This window comes from Triticum aestivum, chromosome 3A (genome assembly GCF_018294505.1).
Source record: "Triticum aestivum cultivar Chinese Spring chromosome 3A, IWGSC CS RefSeq v2.1, whole genome shotgun sequence".
Taxonomy (NCBI): Eukaryota; Viridiplantae; Streptophyta; class Magnoliopsida; order Poales; family Poaceae; genus Triticum; species Triticum aestivum.
This window is the reverse complement of record NC_057800.1, coordinates 347,411,166-347,434,224: the sequence shown is the minus strand read 5'-3', so window position 1 is coordinate 347,434,224 and position 23,059 is coordinate 347,411,166. Positions and strand designations below refer to the sequence as shown.

The 23,059-nt window shown below is 45.0% G+C and overlaps 1 protein-coding gene across 1 annotated transcript; it reads right to left on the bottom strand.

Moving 5' to 3' along the window:
• Positions 1 to 7,828: 7,828 nt before the first annotated feature.
• LOC123058324 (uncharacterized) lies at positions 7,829 to 13,834 on the bottom strand. The gene is made up of 3 exons (XM_044481079.1): positions 13,528 to 13,834; positions 12,195 to 12,265; positions 7,829 to 7,942 (listed from the first exon to the last, which is right to left on the bottom strand). Exons 1-3 carry the CDS (start codon positions 13,701 to 13,703, stop codon positions 7,848 to 7,850), a joined length of 342 nt encoding a protein of 113 aa, XP_044337014.1. The 5' UTR covers positions 13,704 to 13,834; the 3' UTR covers positions 7,829 to 7,847.
• Positions 13,835 to 23,059: the final 9,225 nt, after the last annotated feature.

Here is a 23,059-nt window from a genome sequence, read left to right as displayed (position 1 = left end):
GAGAGGGCCCTGTGACGCCCTCGATTCAATCATACACTAATCATACACGCAAATGTGTACGATCAAGATCAAGGACTCATGGGAAGATATCACAACACAACTCTAGACACAATTAAAATAAAATAAGCTTTATATTACAAGCCAGGGGCCTCGAGGGCTCGAATACATAAGCTCGAAAACACAAGAGTCAGCGGAAGCAACAATATCTGAGTACAGACATAGGTTAGACAAGTTTGCCTTAAGAAGGCTAGCACAAAAGCAACATCGATCGAAAAGGCAAGGCCTCCTGCCTGGGAGCCTCCTAACTACTCCTGGTCGTCGGCGGTCTCCACGTGGTAGTAGGCACCCTCGGGGTAGTAGCAGTCGTCGGTGGGGTTGTCTGGATCCTGGGCTCCACCATCTGGTTGCATCAACCAGAAAGAAGAAAGAAGGGGGAAAAGGGGGAGCAAAGCAACCGTGAGTACTCATCCAAAGTACTTGCAAGCAAGGATCTACACTACATATGCATTGGTATCAATGAAAATGGCTGTATCTGTGGACTGGACTGCAGAATGCCAGAAGAGAAGGGGAAAGCCTAGCCTATCGAAGACTAGCATTTTCTGGAAACCATCATCTTGCAACAACAGGAGGGAGTAGAGTAGCATAAAGTAAAGTAGTAGAAGTGTTATCAACCTCGGCCAGAGATGCTTTTTCGACTCCCTGCGAGAAAGTAATCCCAGAGCCATACTATCCAAGTGTCATCACAATCCAGTTCTCATCACCATCAGTTCTCATCACAAGTATCCCGTTCTAGTTGTATCGATCGTGATACAACTCCAAGTGTCCGTTACCGTAGGACAGGCTATCGATAGATGTTTTCTTCCCTGCAGGGGTGCACCAACTTACCCACCACGCTCGATTAACTCCGGCCGGACACACTTTCCTGGGTCATGCTCGGCCTCGGCCAAACAATACGCCGCAACCCGACCTAGGCTTAATAGAGAGGTCAGCACGCCGGACTAAACCTATGCCCCCAGGGGTCATGGGCCATCTCCCCAGGAACTCCTGCACGCTGCGAACGCGGCCGGTGAACAGACCTAGCTACCTCCTTCAACAAGGCAGGCGCTTACGCAGTCCAACCCGGCGCGTGCCGCTCAGTCGCTGACGTCTATTAAGCTTCGGCTGATGTATACGACGTAGAACGCCCATACTATGCCCACGTGATGGTTAGTGCTATCAGGCCAGAGGCCCCTCGGATCAAATATCCAAATCGTAGTGGATTAGGAACGCGCGGTAACAAGAAGAGACTCACGAAAGATGTGACCCCGTTACCCCGTCTCGAGGACTTGTGGCAAGGGCTAGGAATGCCCGGCTTCGCCTCGTAATTATCTCGCGGGCACCCTCCAGGTCAACCCGTCTCCACATCACTCGCAATTAAGCTCGCGCGGGTACCCCTCAGGGCCGAACCATCTTTAGTAACATGGTTCAGTGTAAAGTCATAGTAACCATAGTAACTGTGTGTCCAAACATCAAGGGGAAAACCCGAGGAATCACCCCCGGTGGATTCCACTCGATGTAATCATCAAGGTGAACGTAAGAGGAACCACCCCCGAGGTTCACACTTGAGGGGTTGCACAACAGAGTCGTATCGGAAGTGGTTAAGGCGGAATCACCCTCGATGACCACGACCAAATAGCTACACGATAGGGTTAACATCAGAAGTGTTGCAGAGGTCTCACCCTCGGCACTCGATAGTAACCTAGTAGTGTCGAGCAACTAAGGGGAAAGTGATGTGTGGTGACGGGGCCTGGTCTTCGATCCCGTTGATTGGGTCTTCAATGATGAAGCAGGGGCAACAAGGACAAGGTGGGGGTCACTGACCAACCTATACTAAGTAGTTTAGGATAAGCAGGTAAGGTACAATGAGCAGGTTACAAAAGTAGGCTATGCATTAGAATAGGAACAAACAATAACAGTAGCAAAAACTAATGCAAGCATGAGAGAATGGAATGGGCGATATCGGAATGATCAAAGGGGGGGCTTGCTTGGTTCCTCAGACGAGGAGGGTCGTCGGTGACGTAGTCGAACATAGCGGCACCGGCAGCCACCACGGGGTCTACCGAAGAGAAGAGGGAGGAAGAAACAGTAAATACAGAGCAAACAAAGCATAACAGGACAACGGACAAAGCTAGACGTGTTCTAACGCGGTGCTACACGATACCGATGAAAGGGGAAGTCAACCGGGAATGTTTTCTCGGTCCTGGACCTGTGTCAGACAGATGACCGGAGGGGGAATGTTCCATGTTCAGCATGTTAGGGGCATGTGACAGATGAACGGACCGCGTATTCGGATTCGTCTCGTCATTCTGAGTAACTTTCATGTATAAAACTTTTTCATCCGAGTTACGGATTATTTTCTATTAATTTTCAAAGTTTAAGCAAAATCCTAAAAATCCCTCAAATTCTGCTAAGTCTGAAAAGCCCTCAGTTTTAAACACCACTTAGCCGTTTTTCGAAGGCAATTGCTATTGATCCGTACATCCTATGATTTTATGCCTTATATCAATTGTGAGCATTTTTCCGCGATCTACACTTTAGTATCACTTTTATCTATATTAGTGCTCATTAGCTTGATCATCAACAGCTCTAAAGTAGTCATGAAAATAAAGCTGCTTTCAGTCTTTCACTTAACAGAACTTAGACTTTTTTCATTTTCATAGCATTTAAACCTCGCACCTTTTGAAATTGGTCCAATGAAATGTTTTGAACCTTGTCAACTGTACTACATATCCATATAATTTTTACTCACATTGGGAAAAGTTTTGTTGTTGTTTTGCTGCTGTGCAAATTGGCATCCATCGTAGATTTGCAAAAGCTAGCACGCGCTAGAGTGACACACACTCACGCACACACACCACGCTGCACAACACCACGGCAATGGCTAGCGGCGGCAGCAGTGCAGAGCATCAGTAGGGGTTAGGCAGCAGCAGCAGAACAAACGGCACCAAGGGGAGGCTGCCGCAGCACGCAACAGCAAGCAACAGGTGGTGGCGAGGCCGCGCGCGCACATGCATGAGGGCGCGGGTAGGGGCGCTAGTAGCAGGAGAGCATGTCGCGGCAAGGAACAACAAGCAGCAGACTAGCAGCGCGTGGCCGCGGCGTTCGGCCAGAACGGCACATGAGCTCGGAAACGAGCAGGGCAACGGGTTAGGCGGCATATACTCGGTGTCTCGTGCACGCACACACCATCAGAAGGAGCAGGTGAGCACGGCCTCGTCGTATTAGACGGCCATGGCGGACAGTGGTGCCGGAGCTTGTGGCTTTCTTGCTAGGGGAGGAGCCAGAGCTCGGGAAGAGAGGCAAAGGGGGCGGGGCTCACCGACGGAGCTCATGGAGGCTCTTCGGAGGCTTAGAAGTGCAGGACGGCGACGAATCGAGGCGGCGGACGGCGGTGATCGACGGGGATGTAGTGACTCGATCCGGTCTGCCTAGGGCGGTCTTGCTCGAACCGACCACAGTAGTCGACGTAGACGACGGAGGCGCGCCTCCGGACATCTTCGCGAGGCCCGGGGACGATGGTGGCCGCGAGAACGGCGATGGTCGTGGCGGCGGACGGCTCTGTTGCATGCGGGAGAGTGGAGAACGAGCGAGGGAGGGGTGAGTGGGGGCTAGGGTTTGCCCAGGGGCTCGACGACGACTTATAGGACATCGGGGAGCACGGATGGACGACACATGGCGATCTACGGCGTCGACGAGCCCCCGGCGGCCACCGCGCGCGAGGTGAGCAGGAGGTAGGAGGAGAACTCCAGGTGGGCTGGGCCGCACCTGTAGCTAGCGGGCCTAAGTGCACAGTAGATTTTCTTCATCTCCTTTTATCTTTTCTGTTTTAAAGTTTACCTTTGTTTTCTATTTCTAGCTACAGCTTGGTATTTATTTGAGTGAGCAAACGAATTTTGTCATATACGAAACTTGGCACATAAATACAGTACGATAGCATAGGCCCACACACAAAGTTTCTTGTGGTTCAGGAAAAGTAAGAAAATATGTTGGAATTTAAACGACCAAATTAAATGTTGTTGGTCCACCAAAATATTTCCATGGCCAAAATAGAAATCCAATTTGAGTTGATTTCTTCATGACAATTACTTGGCGAATACTTGCAACCCATCGAACATTTTATTTGACAGATTAAAGAAATAAGAATTTGGCTTGTATTTCAAAAGGATTTTGGATTTGAATTTTCTCAAGTGGCAATTTAGTCTGAAAAACATGATGACATGGCATCATTAAAGGGGAGATCACTGTAGCATGATTCTCGGGGTGTTACAAATCTCCTCCACTATAAGAAATCTCGTCCCGAGATTTAAGGGGTGGAGTAAGGGGGAAAGATTCAGGAAGGACAGAGCTCAACACAAGATAGTTACGTGGGGACTATCTCAGTAAACGTGGCATGAGGCATCTCTCGAGTTGAAATTCAAGAAAGTCATCGAGAGCAAGGTGAGGTGCAATAAGAAGCTTAAACCGGGTAGACAATCGTTCAATGCCTAATCAGAAGGTGAAAGGGTTTCAGAGCAATGAGAATAATCATCGCGTCTGATACCAGAACGAAAACATGGTAAGGAAATTCGCTCGTGTATTACATACGAAGCCAAGTGCAAAGGATACTTTAGCATCAAGGGTATACACGAGAGTCAGGTTTCGATCCTCGGACCTGTGGGTTATGGGCCCACCATGTGGGTTAAAAGTAGAAAGGGGGCCGATAGCAAGGCATGTCAAAGGATAGACCGTCAGTTATGTTGGCAACAACGTTGGTACCAAGGGCTAGGGATGAAGAGAACCATTTTCCTGCTCGTTAAGACGAGGCAGACCAATAGGCAAAGTTCTCATCCATCGGTGGTTACCGGAATGTCATCAACAGTAGTAACAGGGTCTTACCGACAGAGTTGACACCGAGGTGTTTATATATGCCGGAAATATTACTGCTCATAGCATATAGACCACAAGAAAGGTTAAACAAAACAACGGAAAGGAAAATGTGATGTCCAGAGTAAACAGAGCAATGGAAAGGAAAATGTGTTTGGACACATATTTCAGGGGTATATCCTTCCCAAGGACAAGCAGAGCATGATATCCACGACATGATAGAAAGTAGAAAACCATTTAAGCAAGGGGAGAGAAATTTCGTGACATTACCAAAACAACGGTGTTTGGATAATTGAGCAAGAAACCTTTAGCATTGGGCTTCAAAATGTTTTATTGAAAATTGGAGTACCAAAGACATGCTTTGAGATAGCACCGACATGGTGTTCCAGTTATGGATTGGGTCTGTAGATCATAAGAGATTCAAAGGAACATTTCCAAGATTATCTCGGAACGTAAGGTATAACCAAACACAATTAGGTCTGTGTTGGCAGGAAGTCAAGTACGTTGTCGATGATAACACAATCATAGAGGGACGAGGATGGTATTTCTCATCATGAATTCGGTTGATATCCTGAAACAGGTCAGTATATAGATGGGGATCACGACAGATTTTGTCGAGGTACTATGAAGAGGCCATCGAACAGCGACCACATCAAGCAAAAGGAATGATGAAGCAAAAGGTTATTGGAACCACGGATGAGACACAAGCTCGAAAACAAGCTTGTTGTTTGAGGTGAAATGATAAGATGAGGAAGATCGACGTAAGCTTAGCTCGTCGTCAAAATTTATGCTCCAAAAAGAAGGACCGGATAGCACAGTTAAAATTGGCTCGATAATGATATAGTCGATCAGCCTATGAATGACGTGAAGGATTATTAAACTCGTAAGAAACGGAAATAGCTTAGAGTTATTGAGTCAGAGTGCGGAATCGATTCACTTATCGGTGTTCTCGAGTGACTAATAACTCGGAACCCGGGGCAATCTGAAATCGCTAAGGAGCAATACCAGATGAAGACTCATAGGAAGCAACACAGTTCTTTGTTATTCTCGAGATACCGGAGGGTAATACTCGAAGGAAGGTCAAGATAGAGGTTGCAAAGATGCATTGATCTGCAGAAGACAAGTGCTTTAACTTGTCCGAGAAATGGAATCAAAGGGGAACAATCATGGTCAGAACCACGGTTGCAAAGGAACAAACATAGTTACCAGATGAACTTAGAACAAGGGGGTTTTTATTATCACAAGAAGCTTCCATGATAAGATCTACATCGTGTCCACGGGCATGAACACAAAGTTCAAGGTCGACTCCCACTTCTTCAATGCATATCATTTCATTTACTTCTCGCTTTCGATGAAGTTCTAGTGTTGAAATTATATCTGGAAAAACACCAGAAGAGTATGACTCATGAAAACTCTCGGGTTCACACGGATTAGGGAAGGCATAGGTTCAACCCATAGGGGCATCTTAGGAACATATACCACAAACCTCAAGAGTAATATAACACAAGCTCGAAGGCAGAGCATGGTTGAGAAGGCAGAGGATACAATTTACCAAAGGAATTATGTATCCGAGGAAAGGCTCAAAAGGTTATTGAATATGAAGGACGTTGTCGGATAAAATCCAACAAAGGATCTGGCGGTCCACATAGGATCTGATGTGAGTATCGGTACTCAACCAGAAGAAGAAAGAATGCAAACGCTTCGGATTATAGAAACATCTGAATAATTCGATGCTTAAATGCAAAGAACTCATGATTTCAAAAATAGAAGATCAGAAGCAGACGCTCTGATCAAAAGATAAGTAAGTTGAAGAGCCTTAAGGATACAATCGACAGCAATTTGATTGGTCGAGAAATTGCTCTTGGCCAAATGACGTCCAAGCCGGAAGGATGAATTCTATGATCCGACTGAGGATTGCGAGCATCCGCAACATATTGAATCAACAGACTCAAAAGGATAGTGACATAGGATGCCAATAAGATTACTAGACTTATGGGATTATCCATAATGCAAACAAGCAAGAATTTTAAGAACAACAAGCTGTTGAGGATTATCGAAAGATCGAATAGTATTTCAAAGACTTTTGTGAAACATATGAACAACTGGGAAAAAAACAAATCCTCGATATGTGTGAGGATTAATTTGTCGGTGTATTCAGGCGACAAGGAACTGCAAGGCAGTAGGCACAAAAGGATTCTCGAAACAATGACACGTATTTCGGGGTATCTTGTAATAACAAGAGCAACTAGGGATGAAGGTATGAGCGACAAGGATATACAGTTAGTCATAGGGGCTTTTCGGTGGTAGGGAATTGCAAACGCGATGAGCACAAGTTATCGGGATAACATCGGAGAGTATCTTCGGAATCTTCTGGTGCCGCAGGCGATCATCTGTAATAAGGGGCTCTCCGGGAGGAAGTAGTTACGAAATCCTAATGTTAGAGTTAGCAAAATTGTTTAACCCAAATGGAAGAGAGATCAGAGTCCCGGAGTATAGACGAGGAATAAAAGATCCTAATACCACCCAATTGGCGACGTGGGCCCGTAAGCCACACATCCAAGTTAGTAAAACGATTTTCGGTTTCTAGACTCAACTTTGGCCAAGGAGTTGGAAAAGGGGATCCTACAGGCAGTCGGCTCTGATACCAACTTGTGACGCCCTCGATTCAATCGTACACTAATCATACACGCAAATGTGTACGATCAAGATCAAGGACTCACAGGAAGATATCACAACACAACTCTAGACACAATTAAAATAAAATAAGCTTTATATTACAAGCTAGGGGCCTCGAGGGCTCGAATACATAAGATCGAAAACACAAGAGTCAGCGGAAGCAACAATATCTGAGTACAGACATAGGTTAGACAAGTTTGCCTTAAGAAGGCTAGCACAAAAGCAACATTGATCGAAAAGGAAAGGCCTCCTGCCTGGGAGCCTCCTAACTACTCCTGGTTGTCGGCGGTCTCCACGTGGTAGTAGGCACCCTCGGGGTAGTAGCAGTCATCGGTGGGGTCATCTGGATCCTGGGCTCCACCATCTGGTTGCATCAACCAGAAAGAAGAAAGAAGGGGGAAAAGGGGGAGCAAAGCAACCGTGAGTACTCATCGAAAGTACTCGCAAGCAAGGATCTACACTACATATGCATCGTATCAATGAAAATGGCTGTATCTGTGGACTTGACTGCAGAATTCCAGAAGAGAAGGAGAAAGCCTAGCCTATCAAAGACTAGCATCTTCTGGAAACCATCATCTTGCAGCAACAGGAGGGAGTAGAGTAGCATAAAGTAAAGTAGTAGAAGTGTTATCAACCTCGGACGGAGATCCTTTCTCGACTCCCTGCGAGAAAGTAATCCCAGAGCCATACTATCCAAGTGTCATCACAATCCAATTCTCATCACCATCCAGTTCTCATCACAAGTATCCAGTTCTAGTTGTATCGACCGGGATACAACTCCAAGTGTCCGTTACCGTAGGACAGGCTATCGATAGATGTTTTCTTCCCTGCAGGGGTACACCAACTTACCCACCACGCTCGATTAACTCCGGCCAGACACACTTTCCTGGGTCATGCCCGGCCTCGACCAAACAATACACCGCAACCCAACCTAGGCTTAATAGAGAGGTCAGCACGCCGGACTAAACCTATGCCCCCGGGGGTCATGGGTGAAATATCATCGATGCCGCCTAGAGGGAGGGGTGAATAGGCGTTTTAAAATAATTACGGTTTAGGCTTTAACAAATGCGGAATAAACCTAGCGGTTAATTTGTCAAGCACAAAACCTAAAACAACTAGGATCACCTATGTGCACCAACAACTTATGCTAAGCAAGATAAGCAACTATGTGATAGCAAGATATATGACAAGAAACAATATGGCTATCACAAAGTAAAGTGCATAAGTAAAGGGGCTCGGGTAAAAGATAACCGAGGCACGCAGAGACGACGATGTATCCCGAAGTTCACACCCTTGCGGATGCTAATCTCCGTTTGGAGCGGTGTGGAGGCACAATGCTCCCCAAGAAGCCACTAGGGCCACCGTAATCTCCTCACGCCCTCGCACAATGCAAGATGTCGTGATTCCACTAAGGGACCCTTGAGGGCGGTCACCGAACCCGTACAAATGGCAACCCTTGGGGGCGGTCACCGAACCCGTACAAATGGCAACCCTTGGGGGCGGTCACCGAACCCGTACAAATGGCAACCCTTGGGGGCGGTCACCGAACCCGTACACTTTGGTAACCCTTGGGGGCGGTCACCGGTACCCGTCAAATTGCTCGGGGCGATCTCCACAACCTAATTGGAGACCCCGACGCTTGCCCGAAGCTTTACACCACAATGATTGAGCTCCGAACAACACCAACCGTCTAGGGCGCCAAGGCACCCAAGAGGAACAAGCTCTAGGGTGCCCAAACACCCAAGAGTAATAAGCTTCTCAAACTTCACTTCCACGTAGCACCGTGGAGAACTCAAACTGATGCACCAAATGCAATGGCAAGGGCACACGGAGTGCCCAAGTCCTTCTCTCTCAAATCCCACCGAAGCAACTAATGCTAGGGAGGAAAATGAGAGGAAGAACAAGAAGGAGAACACCAAGAACTCCAAGATCTAGATCCAAGGGGTTCCCCTCACATAGAGAAGAAAATGATTGGTGGAAATGTGGATCTAGATCTCCTCTCTCTTTTCCCTCAAAAACTAGCAAGAATCCATGGAGGGATCGAGAGTTAGCAAGCTCGAAGAAGGTCAACAATGGGGGAAGAACACGAGCTCAAAGGATAAGGTTCATTGGGGAAGAAGACCCCCTTTTATAGGAGGGGGAAAATCCAACCGTTATGTGCTCAGCCCGCACACGAGCGGTACTACCGCTCAGGAAGAAGAAACAGGGAAAAGGAGCAACAAAACATGAACCTTGGGGCTGTAGTACCGCAGGAGACAGCGGTACTACCGCTGGGTTAAGCGGTACTACCGCTCCCTTCGGCGGTACTGCCGCGCAGAACGAAGGGGAAAGGGAAAGAGGGAACCTGGCGGTACTACCGCGGAGGAAGGGCGGTACTACCGCAGCGAGGTACCGCACAATCCGACACAGAAAAAGACCCCTCGAATCGACGCGGTAGGGACATGGTAAGTCAGCGGTAGTACTGCTGCAGAGTCACCGCCGGTACTACCGCTGTGGAGCGGTACAACCGCTTGTGACCCCTCAGCGGTACTACCACTGGGTACCACGGTACTACCGCTGGGACCCTGTCAAAAACCACACTCGAGAAAACAAGAACTGCCATAACTTCTGCATATGAGCTCCGAATTGAGCAAACTCAAGCTTGTTGGAAACAAGACGACGAGTAGCATCAAAACAGTAAAAAGAGGAGTGTATGCCTAAAAAAAATAGGAGTGAAACCTCCAACCGAGAAGAACCGGCAAAACCTCCAACATCGAAAACATCATAGAAGATGCAAGCGAACTCCATTTTTGATGAACTCAAGCTTGTCAGCAAGATGACCATAAGCTCTAAGACTCACAAAGAGAACCAAACAAGAACCAAGAAAAATGATGCAAGGATGCAATGGTTTGAGCTCTCAACGAACGATACGATCAAGCTACTCATCGAGAGCGCCCCTTGATAGTATGGCAATCGATCCTATAGCCTGGTCTCCCAACTACCAACATGAGACCGGTAAAATAGAAAACCTATCAAGGGCAAACCTTTGCCTTGCACATGGTCCACTTAAGCTAGATGATGACGATCTTGACTCCCTCAAGTTGGACCACCTTTCTTGATTGTGTTGGCTCGATGAAGACTAGTTGATTGCTCCCCCATACTCCACTATGGGTGAGCCTTTCTTCCGCACATCTTCACAGGTCCATTGTCACCACAAAGGACAGCAAGCTTCAAGCATTTGATCTCTTCGTGGTGCTCCACTTGAACTTGCACACCGCAACCTAACCCCACAAAGAACCCTCACGAAGACTATGGGTTAGTACACAAAGCGTAATTGACAATGCTTACCATACCATGGGATCACTTGATCCCTCTCGGTACATCTTCTACGCTTTGTGGGTTGATCAACTTGATTCACTCTTTAACTTAGTCTTGATCAACCTCTCACAAGACCAATCTTTAGGTAATTCCTTGAATAGCACCTTGGTCGACACAAACTCTCCTTGAAACCAACACATGTACTCCAAGAAAAGCCTATGGACAAAACCTTCAAATATAACTCAAGGCAACCATTAGTCCATAGAGATTGTCATCAATTACCAAAACCAAACATGGGGGCACCGCATGTTCTTTCAATGGGCCATCTCCCCGGGAACTCATGCACGTTGCGAACGCGGCCGGTGAGCAGACCTAGCTACCTCCTTCAACAAGGCAGGCGCTTACGCAGTCCAACCCGGCACGCGCCGCTCAGTCACTGACGTCTATTAAGCTCCGGCTGATGTATACGACGCAGAACGCCCATACTATGCCCACGTGATGGTTAGTGCTATCAGGCCGGAGGCCCCTCGGATCAAATATCCAAATCGTAGTGGATTAGGAACGCGCGGTAATAAGCAGAGACTCACGAAAGATGTGACCCTGTTGCCCCGTCTCGAGGACTTGCGGCAAGGGCTAGGAATGTCCGGCCTCGCCTCGTAATTATCTCGCGGGCACCCTCCAGGTCAACCTGTCTCCACATCACTCGCAATTAAGCTCGCGTGGGTACCCCTCAGGGCCGACCCGTCTTTAGTAACATGGTTCGGTGTAAAGTCATAGTAACCATAGTAACTGTGTGTCCAAACATCAAGGAGAAAACTTGAGGAATCACCCCCGGTGGATTCCACTCGATGTAATCATCAAGATGAACATAAGAGGAACCACCCCCGAGGTTCACACTTGAGGGGTTGCACGACAGAGTCGTATCGGAAGTGGTTAAGGCGGAATCACCCTCGCTGACCACAACCGAATAGCTACACTACAGGGTTAACATCAGAAGTGCTGTAGAGGTCTCACCCTCGGCACTCGATAGTAACCCAGTAGTGTCGAGCAACTAAGGGAAAAGTGATGTGCGGTGACGGGGCCTGGTCTTCGATCCCGTTGATCGGTCTTCAATGATGAAGCAGGGGCAACAAGGACAAGGTCGGCGTCACTGACCAACCTATACTAAAAAGTTTAGGATAAGAAGGTAAGGTACAATGAGCAGGTTACAAAAGTAGGGTATGCATCAGAATAGGAGCAAACAATAACAGTAGCAAAAACGAATGCAAGCATGGGAGAATGGAATGCGCGATATCGAAATGATCAAAGGGGGGGCTTGCCTGGTTGCTTAGACAAGGAGGGTCGTCGGTGAAGTAGTCGAACATAGCGGCATCGGCAGCCGCCACGGGGTCTACCGAAGAGAAGAGGGGGAAGAAACAGTAAATACAGAGGAAACAAAGCATAACAGGACAACAGACAAAGCTAGATGTATTCTAACGCGGTGCTACACGATACCGGTGAAAGGGAAAGTTAACCGGGAATGTTTTCTCGGTTCCAGACCTGTGTCAGACAGATGACCGGAGGGGAATGTTCCATGTTCAGCATGCTAGGGGCATGTGACAGATGAACGGACCGCGTATTCGGATTCGTCTCGTCATTCTGAGTAACTTTCATGTATAAAAATTTTTCATCCGAGTTACGGATTATTTTCTATTAATTTTCAAAGCTTTAAGCAAAATCCTGAAAATCCCTCAAACTCTGCTAAGTCTAAAAAGCCCTCAGTTTTAAACACCACTTAGCCGTTTTCCGAAGGCAATTGCTATTGATCGGTACATCCTATGATTTTGTGCCTTATATCAATTGAGAGCATTTTTCTGTGATCTACACTTTACTATCACTTTTATCTATATTAGTGCTCATTAGCTTGATCATCAACGGTTCTAAAGTAGTCATGAAAATAAAGCTGCTTTCAGTCTTTCACTTAACAGAACTTAGACTTTCGTCATTTTCATAGCATTTAAACCTCACACCTTTTGAAATTGGTCCAATGAAATGTTTTGAACCTTGTCAAGTGTACTACATATCCATATAATTTTTACTCACATTGGGAAAAGTTTTGTTGTTGTTTTGCTGCTGTGCAAATTGGCATCCAGCATAGATTTGCAAAAGCTAGCACGCGCTACAGTGACACATAGTCACGCACACACACCACGCTGCACAACACCACGGCCATGGCTAGCGGCGGCAGCAGTGCAGAGCGTCAGTAGGGGTTAGGCAGCAGCAGCATAACAAACGGCACCAAGGGGAGGCAGCCGCAGCACGCAACAGCAAGCAACAGGTGGTGGCGAGGCCGCGCGTGCACATGCATGAGGGCGCGGGTAGGGGCGCTAGTAGCAGCAGAGCATGTCGCGGCAAGGAACAACAAGCAGCAGACTAGCAGCGCGTGGCCGCGCCGTTCGGCCAGAACGGCACATGAGCTCAGAAACGAGCAGGGCAACGGGTTAGGCGGCATATACTTGGTGTCTCGTGCACACACACACCATCAGAAGGAGCAGGTGAGCACAGCCTCGTCGTATTCGACGGCCATGGCGGACAGTGGTGCCGGAGCTTGTGGCTTTCTTGCTAGGGGAGGAGCCGGAGCTCGGGAAGAGAGGCAAAGGGGGCGGGGCTCACCGACGGAGCTCATGGAGGCTCTTCGGAGGCTTAGAAGTGCAGGACGGCGATGAATCGAGGCGGCCGACGGCGGTGATTGACGGGGATGTAGTGACTCGATCCGGTCTGCCCGGGACGGTCTTGCTCGAACCGACCACGGTGGTCGACGTAGACGACGGAGGCGCGCCTCCGGACATCTTCGCGAGGCCCGGGGACGATGGTGACCGCGAGAACGGCGACGGTCGTGGCGGCGGACGGCTCTGTTGCGTGCGGGAGAGAGAACGAGCGAGGGAGGGGGTGAGTGGGGGCTAGGGTTTGCCCGGGGGCTCGACGACGACTTATAGGACGTCGGGGAGCACGGATGGACGACACGTGGCGATCTACGGCGTCGACGAGTGCCCGACGGCCACCGCGCGCGAGGTGAGCAGTAGGTAGGAGGAGAACTCCAGGTGGGCTGGGCCGCACCTGTAGCTAGCGGGCCTAAGTGCACAGTAGATTTTCTTCATCTCCTTTTATCTTTTCTGTTTTAAACTTTCACCTTTCTTTTTTGTTTCTAGATACAACTTGGTATTTATTTGAGTGAGCAAACGAATTTTGTTATGGACGAAACTTGGCACATAAATACAGTACGATAGCATAGGCCCACACACAAAGTTTCTTGTGGTTCAGGAAAAGTAAGAAAATATGTTGGAATTTAAACGACCAAATTAAATGTTGTTGGTCACCAAAATATTGCCATGGCCAAAATAGAAATCCAATTTGAGTTGATTTCTTCATGACAATTACTTGGCGAATACTTGCAACCCATCGAACATTGTTATTTGACATATTAAAGAAATAAGTATTTGGCTTGTAATTCGAAAGGAATTTGGATTTGAATTTTCTCAAGTGGCAATTTAGTCTGAAAAACATGATGACATGGCATCATTAAAGGGGAGATCACTGTAGCATGATTCTCGGGGTGTTACAGGCCCAGAGATACCTCTCCGATACTAGGAGTGACAAATCCTAATGTCGATCTATGCCAACTCAATAAACACCTTTGGAGATACCTGTAGAGCATCTTTATGATCAACCGGTTACGTTGTGACGTTTGATAGCACACAAGGTATTCCTTCGATATTGGGGGGTTGCATAATCTCATAGTCGAAGGAATATGTATTTGTCATGAAGAAAGCAATAGCAATAAACTGAACGATCAATATGCTATGCTAACGGATGGGTCTTCTCCATCACACATTCTCCTAATGATGTGATCCCGTTATCAAATGACAACACATGTCTATGGTTAGGAAACCTTAATCATCTTTGATCAACGAGCTAGTCTAGTAGAGGTTTACTAGGGACACGGTATTTGTTTATGTATTCACACATGCATTTAAGTTTCCGATCAATACAATTCTAGCATGAATAATAAACCTTTACCATGAATAAGGAAATATAAAATAACAACTTTATTATTGCCTCTAGGGCATATTTCCTTCACTCATATGCTCCATGATGTTCAAAACGCCTTTGAAGTCCTGGTTCTAAGAAATACAACATGGCGCACTGAACAATTGAGTGGTCATCTACACGTGACTGCGAGGCGTTAACAACGTCAACAGTCGCTGGAGGGGGTGGCGCACCAATCAGTGCATCAAGGACATAAGACTTTTGGGCAGCCTTGAGGATAATCCACAGATTATGGGCCCAGTCCACAAAGTTTCTTCCATCATCTTTCAGCTTAGCTTTCTCTAGGAACGCATTGAAATTCAGGTGAGCTACTGCACAAGCCATTGATCTACAACATAATTTGCAAAGATAAATTAGACTATTATTCAAGATAATGAGTTCAATTAATCATATTACCTAAGAACTCCCACTCAAATCAACGTACCTCCAGTTGTCCGAGTGTAACATGATCCAAATTCACCAACCCAAGTCCAATCATCATGTGAGAAGAGGTGGTTTCAATGGTGAACATCTCCATGTTGATCATATCTACTATATGACTCATGTTCAACCTTTCGGTCTCTTGTATTCCGAGGCCATGTATGTACATGATAGGCCCGTCAAGTTTAACCCAAGTGTTCCGCATGTGCAAAACTGGCTTGCACCCATTTGTCGGTGCAACAAACATCCACATTTGCTGAATGAACCCATGCACATGCATGGCGACGATCACATATTCAATCTCCAAGGCATGTCATCAAGCCAAGCTAGAAAATCCGCTCTTCGTGAGATCAAGAAGAGCATTAAGAAGAACAAAATAGCTGTGAGCCACCTTGGGAGGGCCTCCCTTGCAGGGCAGGAAAGCTTGGCCAGGTCGAGGCCGCCCCCAAGAACAAGTCCAGGTACGCCCCAGCAGGCTTGCCGAGGCCGCCAAGATCAAACCCCGCCATGCACCTTCAAAGGATCATCACCAAGACGCCACCACTCCACCCTGTCACACCCAAGTCACTTATCAGTGCGGTGACAAGGTGCTTAGCAACCCGGAGGATCCTATCACGCACGTGGCAGCATCAAAGAGAAGAGATTAGCTTTATTGACACCCATCCAGGAGGCGTGTCAAGTTGATGAGAACAGGCGGATAAGCGGCGCAACAGGCTTGTCGGGATTCGCCCTCGACACAACACCTAGCTATGCATTTAATGCACTTTGTCCTAACTGCCAGAGTTAGGTATGATAGCACTGTTAGATATCTAATCACACCCAAATGACTAACCAACCCCTTCAACATGTCGTTGATCGATACGTCTCCAACGTATCTATAATTTTTTATTGTTCCATGCTATTATATTATCTGTTTTAGATGTTTATGGGCTTTATTATGCACTTTTATATTATTTTTGGGACTAACTTATTAACCCAGAGCCCAGTGACAGTTTCTGTTTTTTTCCTTGTTTTAGAGTATCGCAGAAAAGGAAAATCAAACGGAGTCCAATTGACCTCAAACTTCACGGAACTTATTTTTGGACCAGAAGAAGCCCACGGAGTATCGGAGATGGACCAGAAGAGTCTCGGGTTGCCCACGAGGGTGGGGGCGCGCCCACCTGCCTCGTGGACAGCCCGGAGATCCACCGACGTACTTCTTCCTCCTATATATACCCATATACCCTAAAAACTTCGAGGAGCAGAATAGATCAGGAGTTCCGCCGCCAGAAGCCTCCGTAGCCACCGAAAACCAATCTAGACCCGTTCTAGCACCCTGCCGGAGGGGGAATCCCTCACCGGTGGCCATCTTCATCATCCCGGCGCTCTCCATGACGAGGAGGGAGTAGTTCTCCCTCGGGGCTGAGGGTATGTACCAGTAGCTATGTGTTTGATCTCTCTCTCTCTCTCGTGTTCTTGAGGTGGTACAATCTTGATGTATCGCGAGCTTTGCTATTATAGTTGGATCTTATGATGTTTCTCCCCCTCTACTCTCTTGTAATGGATTGAGTTTTCCCTTTCAAGTTATCTTATCGGATTGAGTCTTTAAGGATTTGAGAACACTTGATGTATGTCTTGCGTGGGATACCCGTGGTGACAATGGGGTATTCTATTGATCCACTTGATGTATGTTTTGGTGATCAACTTGCGGGTTCCGCCCATGAACCTATGCATAGGGTTGGCACACGTTTTCGTCTTGACTCTCCGATAGGAACTTTGGGGCACTCTTTGAAGTACTTTGTGTTGGTTTGAATAGATGAATCGGAGATTGTGTGATGCATATCGTATAATCATACCCACGGATACTTGAGGTGACATTGGAGTATCTAGGTGAAATTAGGGTTTTGGTTGATTTGTGTCTTAAGGTGTTATTCTAGTATGAACTCTATGATAGATTGAACGGAAAGAATAGCTTCGTGCTATTTTACTACGGACTCTTGAATAGCTCGATCAGAAAGGATAACTTTGAGGTGGTTTCGTACCCTAGCATAATCTCTTCGTTTGTTCTCCGCTATTAGTGACTTTGGAGTGACTCTTTGTTGCATGTTGAGGGATAGTTATATGATCCAATTATGTTATTATTGTTGAGAGGACTTGCACTAGTGAAAGTATGAACCCTAGGCCTTGTTTCCTAGCATTGCAATACCGTTTGTGCTCACTTTTATCATTAGTTACCTTGCTGTTTTTATATTTTCAGATTACAAAAACCTTTATCTACTATCCATATACCACTTGTATCACCATCTCTTCGCTGAACTAGTGCACCTATACAATTTACCATTGTATTGGGTGTGTTGGGGACATAAGAGACTCTTTGTTATTTGGTTGCAGGGTTGCTTGAGAGAGACCATCTTCATCCTACGCCTCCTACAGATTGATAAACCTTAGATCATCCACTTGAGGGAAATTTGCAACTGTCCTATAAACCTCTGCACTTGGAGGCCCAACAACATCTACAAGAAGAAGGTTGTGTGGTAGACATCAAGCTCTTTTCTGGCACCGTTGCCGGGGAGGTTAGCGCTTGACGGCATATCTTTAGATCTTGCAATCGAATATTTTTGTTTCTTTTTTTAGCACTAGTTTAGTTTATAAAAGAAAACTACAAAAAAATATGGAATTGAGTTTGCCTCATACGCTTCATCATCTTAATGTCTTTCGTGAGTATGTTGGAAGGGAAAATTGCGCCAAAGTGTTAGAAGAAGAATGCATTAAAATGTTTGACACTAAATATTTGAATGATGAGCATGATTACAATGTTGTTAGTATGAATTCCTTGAGTATCCATGATTATAATGATATGCAAAGCCACAAGCTTGGGGAAGCTATGTTTGATGAAGATGATAATTTTTGTCCCCCAAGTTTTGATGAGCAAATTTATTATGATGAAAGCATGCCTCCTATTTATGATGATTATATTGATGAAAGTGGATTTGGAGAGGTCATGACTTTATTTTGTGATGAATCCACTATTCCGGAAGAGGTTCCAATTGATTATGAGAACAAAGTTGCTATCTATGATGATTATTGTGATGACTTGTATGCTATAAAGAATAATGATATCCATGAAACTTGTCATCATGATTTTAGTTTTCAATTGGATTATGCCTCACATGATAATTATTTTGTTGAGTTTGCTCCCACTATTATTCCGAATGAGAAGAATTTTGCTTATGTGGAGAGTAATAAAATTTCTATGCTTGTAGATCATGAAAAGAATGATTTAGGTGCTGGTTATATTGTTGAATTCATTCATGATATTACTGAAAATTATTATGAGGGAGGAACATATGCTTGTAGGAATTGCAATAATACCAAGTTTCCTCTCTATGTGCTTAAAGTTTTAAAGTTATGCGTGTTTTGCCTCCCTATGCTAGTTGATTATTGCTCCCATAAATTGTTTGCTCACAAAATACCTATGCATAGGAAGAGGGTTAGACTTAAATGTGCTAATCATATTATTCATGATGCTCTCTTTATGTTTCAATTCTTATCTTTTATGTGAGCATCATTGAAATCATCATGCCTAGCTAGGGGCGTTAAACGATAGCGCTTGTTGGGAGGCAACCCAATTTTATTTTTGTTCCTTGATTTTTGCTCCTTTTTAGTAATAAATAATTTATCTAGCCTCTGTTATGATTTAATTTTTATGTTTTAATTAGTGTTTGTGCCAAGTAGAACCGTTGGGAAGACTTGGGGAAAGTCTTTGCGATCATGCTGCAAAAAACAGAAACTTTAGCGCTCACGAGAATTGCTGCCATTTTTTATTGGAGAGTGCTATTTAGTTAATTATTTTTGCAGATGATTAATAGATAAATTCCTCACATCCAGAAGTTTATTTTAGAATTTTTGGGGTTCCAGAAGTATACGTTTGATCCAGATTACTACAGACTGTTCTGTTTTTGACAGATTCTGTTTTCTATGTGTTGTTTACTTATTTTGATGAATCTATGGCTAGTAAAAGAGTTTATAAACCATAGAGAAGTTGGAATAAAGTAGGTTTAACACCAATATAAATCAAGAATGAGTTCATTACATTACCTTGAAGTGGTGTTTTGTTTTCTTTCGCTAACGGAGCTCACGAGATTTTCTATTTTGAGTTTTGTGTTGTGAAGTTTTCAAGTTTTGGGTAAAGATTCGATGGATTATGGAATAAGGAGTGGCAAGAGCCTAATCTTGGGGATGCCCAAGGCACCCCAAGGAAATATTCAAGTAAAACCAAGAGCCTAAGCTTGGGGATGCCCCGGAAGGCATCCCCTCTTTCGTCTTCGTTCATCGGTTACTTTACTTGGAGCTATATTTTTATTTACCACACGATATGTGTTTTGCTTGGAGCGTCATTTTATTTTATTTAGTTTTGCTTGATGTTTGAATAAAATACCAAGATCTGAAATTATTAAATGTTAGAGAGTCTTCACATAGTTTCATAATTATGGACTACTCATTGAGCTTCACTTATATCTTTTGGAGTAGTTTGTTATTTGCTCTAGTGCTTCACTTATATCTTTTTAGAGCACGGCGGTGGTTGTATTTTATAGAAATTAATGAACTCTCGTGCTTCACTTATATTATTTTGAGAGTCTTTAGAACAGCATGGTAGTTTGCTTTGGTTATGAAACTAGTCCTAATATGATGGGCATCCAAGAGGGATATAATAAAAACTTTCATATAAAGTGCATTGAATACTATGAGAAGTTTGATACTTGATAATTGTTTTGAGATATGGAGATGGTGATATTAGAGTCATGCTAGTTGAGTAGTTGTGAATTTGAGAAATACTTGTGTTGAAGTTTGTGATTCCCATAGCATGCACGTATGGTGAACCGTTATGTGATGAAGTCGGAGCATGATTTATTTATTGATTGCCTTCCTTATGAGTGCCGGTCGGGGACGAGCGATGGTCTTCTCCTACCAATCTATCCCCCTAGGAGCATGCGCGTAGTACTTTGTTTTGATAACTAATAGACTTTTGCAATAAGTATGTGAGTTCTTTATGACTAATGTTGAGTCCATGGATTATATGCACTCTCACCCTTCCACCATTGCTAGCTTCTCTAATACCGCGCACCTTTCGCTGGTATCATACACCCACCATATACCTTCCTCAAAACAGCCACCATACCTACCTATCATGGCATTTCCATAGCCATTCCGAGATATATTGCCATGCAACTTTCCACCGTTCCATTTACTATGACACGCTCCATCATTTTCATATTGCTTCGCATGATCATGTAGTTGACATTTTAGTTGTGGCAAAGCCACCGTTCATAATTCTTTCATATAAGTCACTCATGCATCATTGCTATCCCGGTATACCGCAGGAAGCATTCATATAGAGTCATACTTTGTTCTAGTATCGAGTTGTAATCATTGAGTTGTAAATAAATAGAAGTGTGATGATCATCATTCATAGAGTATTGTCCCAAAAAAGAGAGAAAGGCCAAATAAAAAAAGAAGGCCCAAAAAAGAATAAATAAATAAATAAAAAGGGGCAATACTACTATCCTTTTTTCCACACTTGTGCTTCAAAGTAGCACCATGATCTTCATGATAGAGAGTCTCCTATGCTATCACTTTCATATACTAGTGGGAATTTTTCATTATAGAACTTGGCTTGTATATTCCAATGATGGGATTCCTCAAAATGCCCTAGGTCTTCATGAGCAAGCAAGTTGGATGCACACCCACTTAGTTCTTTTTGTTGAGCTTTCATATACTTATAGCTCTAGTGCATCCGTTGCATGGCAATCCCTACTCACTCACATTGATATCTATTAATGGGCATCTCCATAGCTCGTTGATACGCCTAGTTGATGTGAGACTATCTTCTCCCTTTTTGTCTTCTCCACAACTACCATTCTATTCCACATATAGTGCTATGTCCATGGCTCATGCTCATGTATTGCGTGAAGATTGAAAAGGTTTCAGAACACCAAAAGTATGAAACAATTGCTTGGCTTGTCATTGGGGTTGTGCATGATTTAAATACTTTGTGTGGTGAAGATGGAGCATAGCCAGACTATATGATTTTGTAGGGATAACTTTCTTTGGCCATGTTATTTTGAGGAGACATAATTGCTTAGTTAGTATGCTTGAAGTATTATTATCTCTATGTCAATATTGAACTTTTGTCTTGAATCTTTTGGATCTGAATATTCATACCGCAATTAAGAGAATTACATTGAAATTATGCCAAGTAGCATTCCACATCAAAAATTCTGTTTTTATCATTTACCTACTCGATGCTTGATACGTCTCCAACGTATCTATAATTTTTTATTGTTCCATGCTATTATATTATCTGTTTTGGATGTTTATGGGCTTTATTATGCACTTTTATATTTTTATGGGACTAACCTATTAACCCAGAGCCCAGTGCTAGTTTCTGTTTTTTCCTTGTTTTAGAATATCGCAGAAAAGGAAAATCAAACGGAGTCTAATTAACTTGAATCTTCACGGAACTTATTTTTGGACCAGAAGAACCCTACGGAGTATCGGAGATGGACCAGAAGCGTCTTGGGCTGCCCACGAGGGTGGGGGCGCGCCCACCCCCGTGGGCGTGCCCCCTGCCTCGTGGACAGCCCGGAGATCCACCGACGTACTTCTTCCTCCTATATATACCCACATACCCTAAAAACTTCAAGGAGCAGAATAGATCGGGAGTTCCGCCGCCAGAAGCCTCTGTAGCCACCGAAAACCAATCTAGACCCATTCCGACACTTTGTCCTAACTGCCAGAGTTAGGTATGATAGCACTGTTAGATATCTAATCACACTCAAATGACTAACCAACCCCTTCAACATGTCGTTGATCGATACATCTCCAACGTATCTATAATTTTTTACTGTTCCATGCTATTATATTATTTGTTTTAGATGTTTATGGGCTTTATTATGCACCTTTATATTATTTTTGGGACTAACCTATTAACCCAGAGCCCAGTGCCAGTTTCTGTTTTTTTCCTTGTTTTAGAGTATCATAGAAAAGGAAAATCAAACGGAGTCCAATTGACCTGAAACTTCACGGAACTTATGTTTGGACCAGGAGAAGCCCACAGAGTATCAGAGATGGACCAGAAGAGTCCCAGGCTGCCCACGAGGGTGGGGGGCGCCCACCCCCCCTGCGCGCGCCCCCTGCCTCATGGACAGCCCTGAGATCCACCGACGTACTTCTTCCTCCTATATATACCCATATACCCCAAAAACTTCGAGGAGCAGAATAGATCAGGAGTTCCGCCGTTAGAAGCCTCCGTAGCAACCGAAAACCAATCTCGACCCGTTATGGAACCTTGCCGGAGGGGGAATCACTCACCAGTGGCCATCTTCATCATCCCGGCGCTCTCCATGATGAGGAGGGGGTAGTTCTCCCTCGGTGCTGAGGGTATGTAACAGTAGCTATGTGTTTGATCTCTCTCTCTCTCTCTCTCTCTCTCTCGTGTTCTTGAGGTGGTACGATCTTGATGTATCGCGAGCTTTGCTATTATAGTTGGATCTTATGATGTTTCTCCCCCTCTACTCTCTTGTAATGGATTGAGTTTTCCCTTTCAAGTTATCTTATGGATTGAGTCTTTAAGGATTTGAGAACACTTGATGTATGTCTTGCGTGGGATACCCGTGGTGACAATGGGGTATTCTATTGA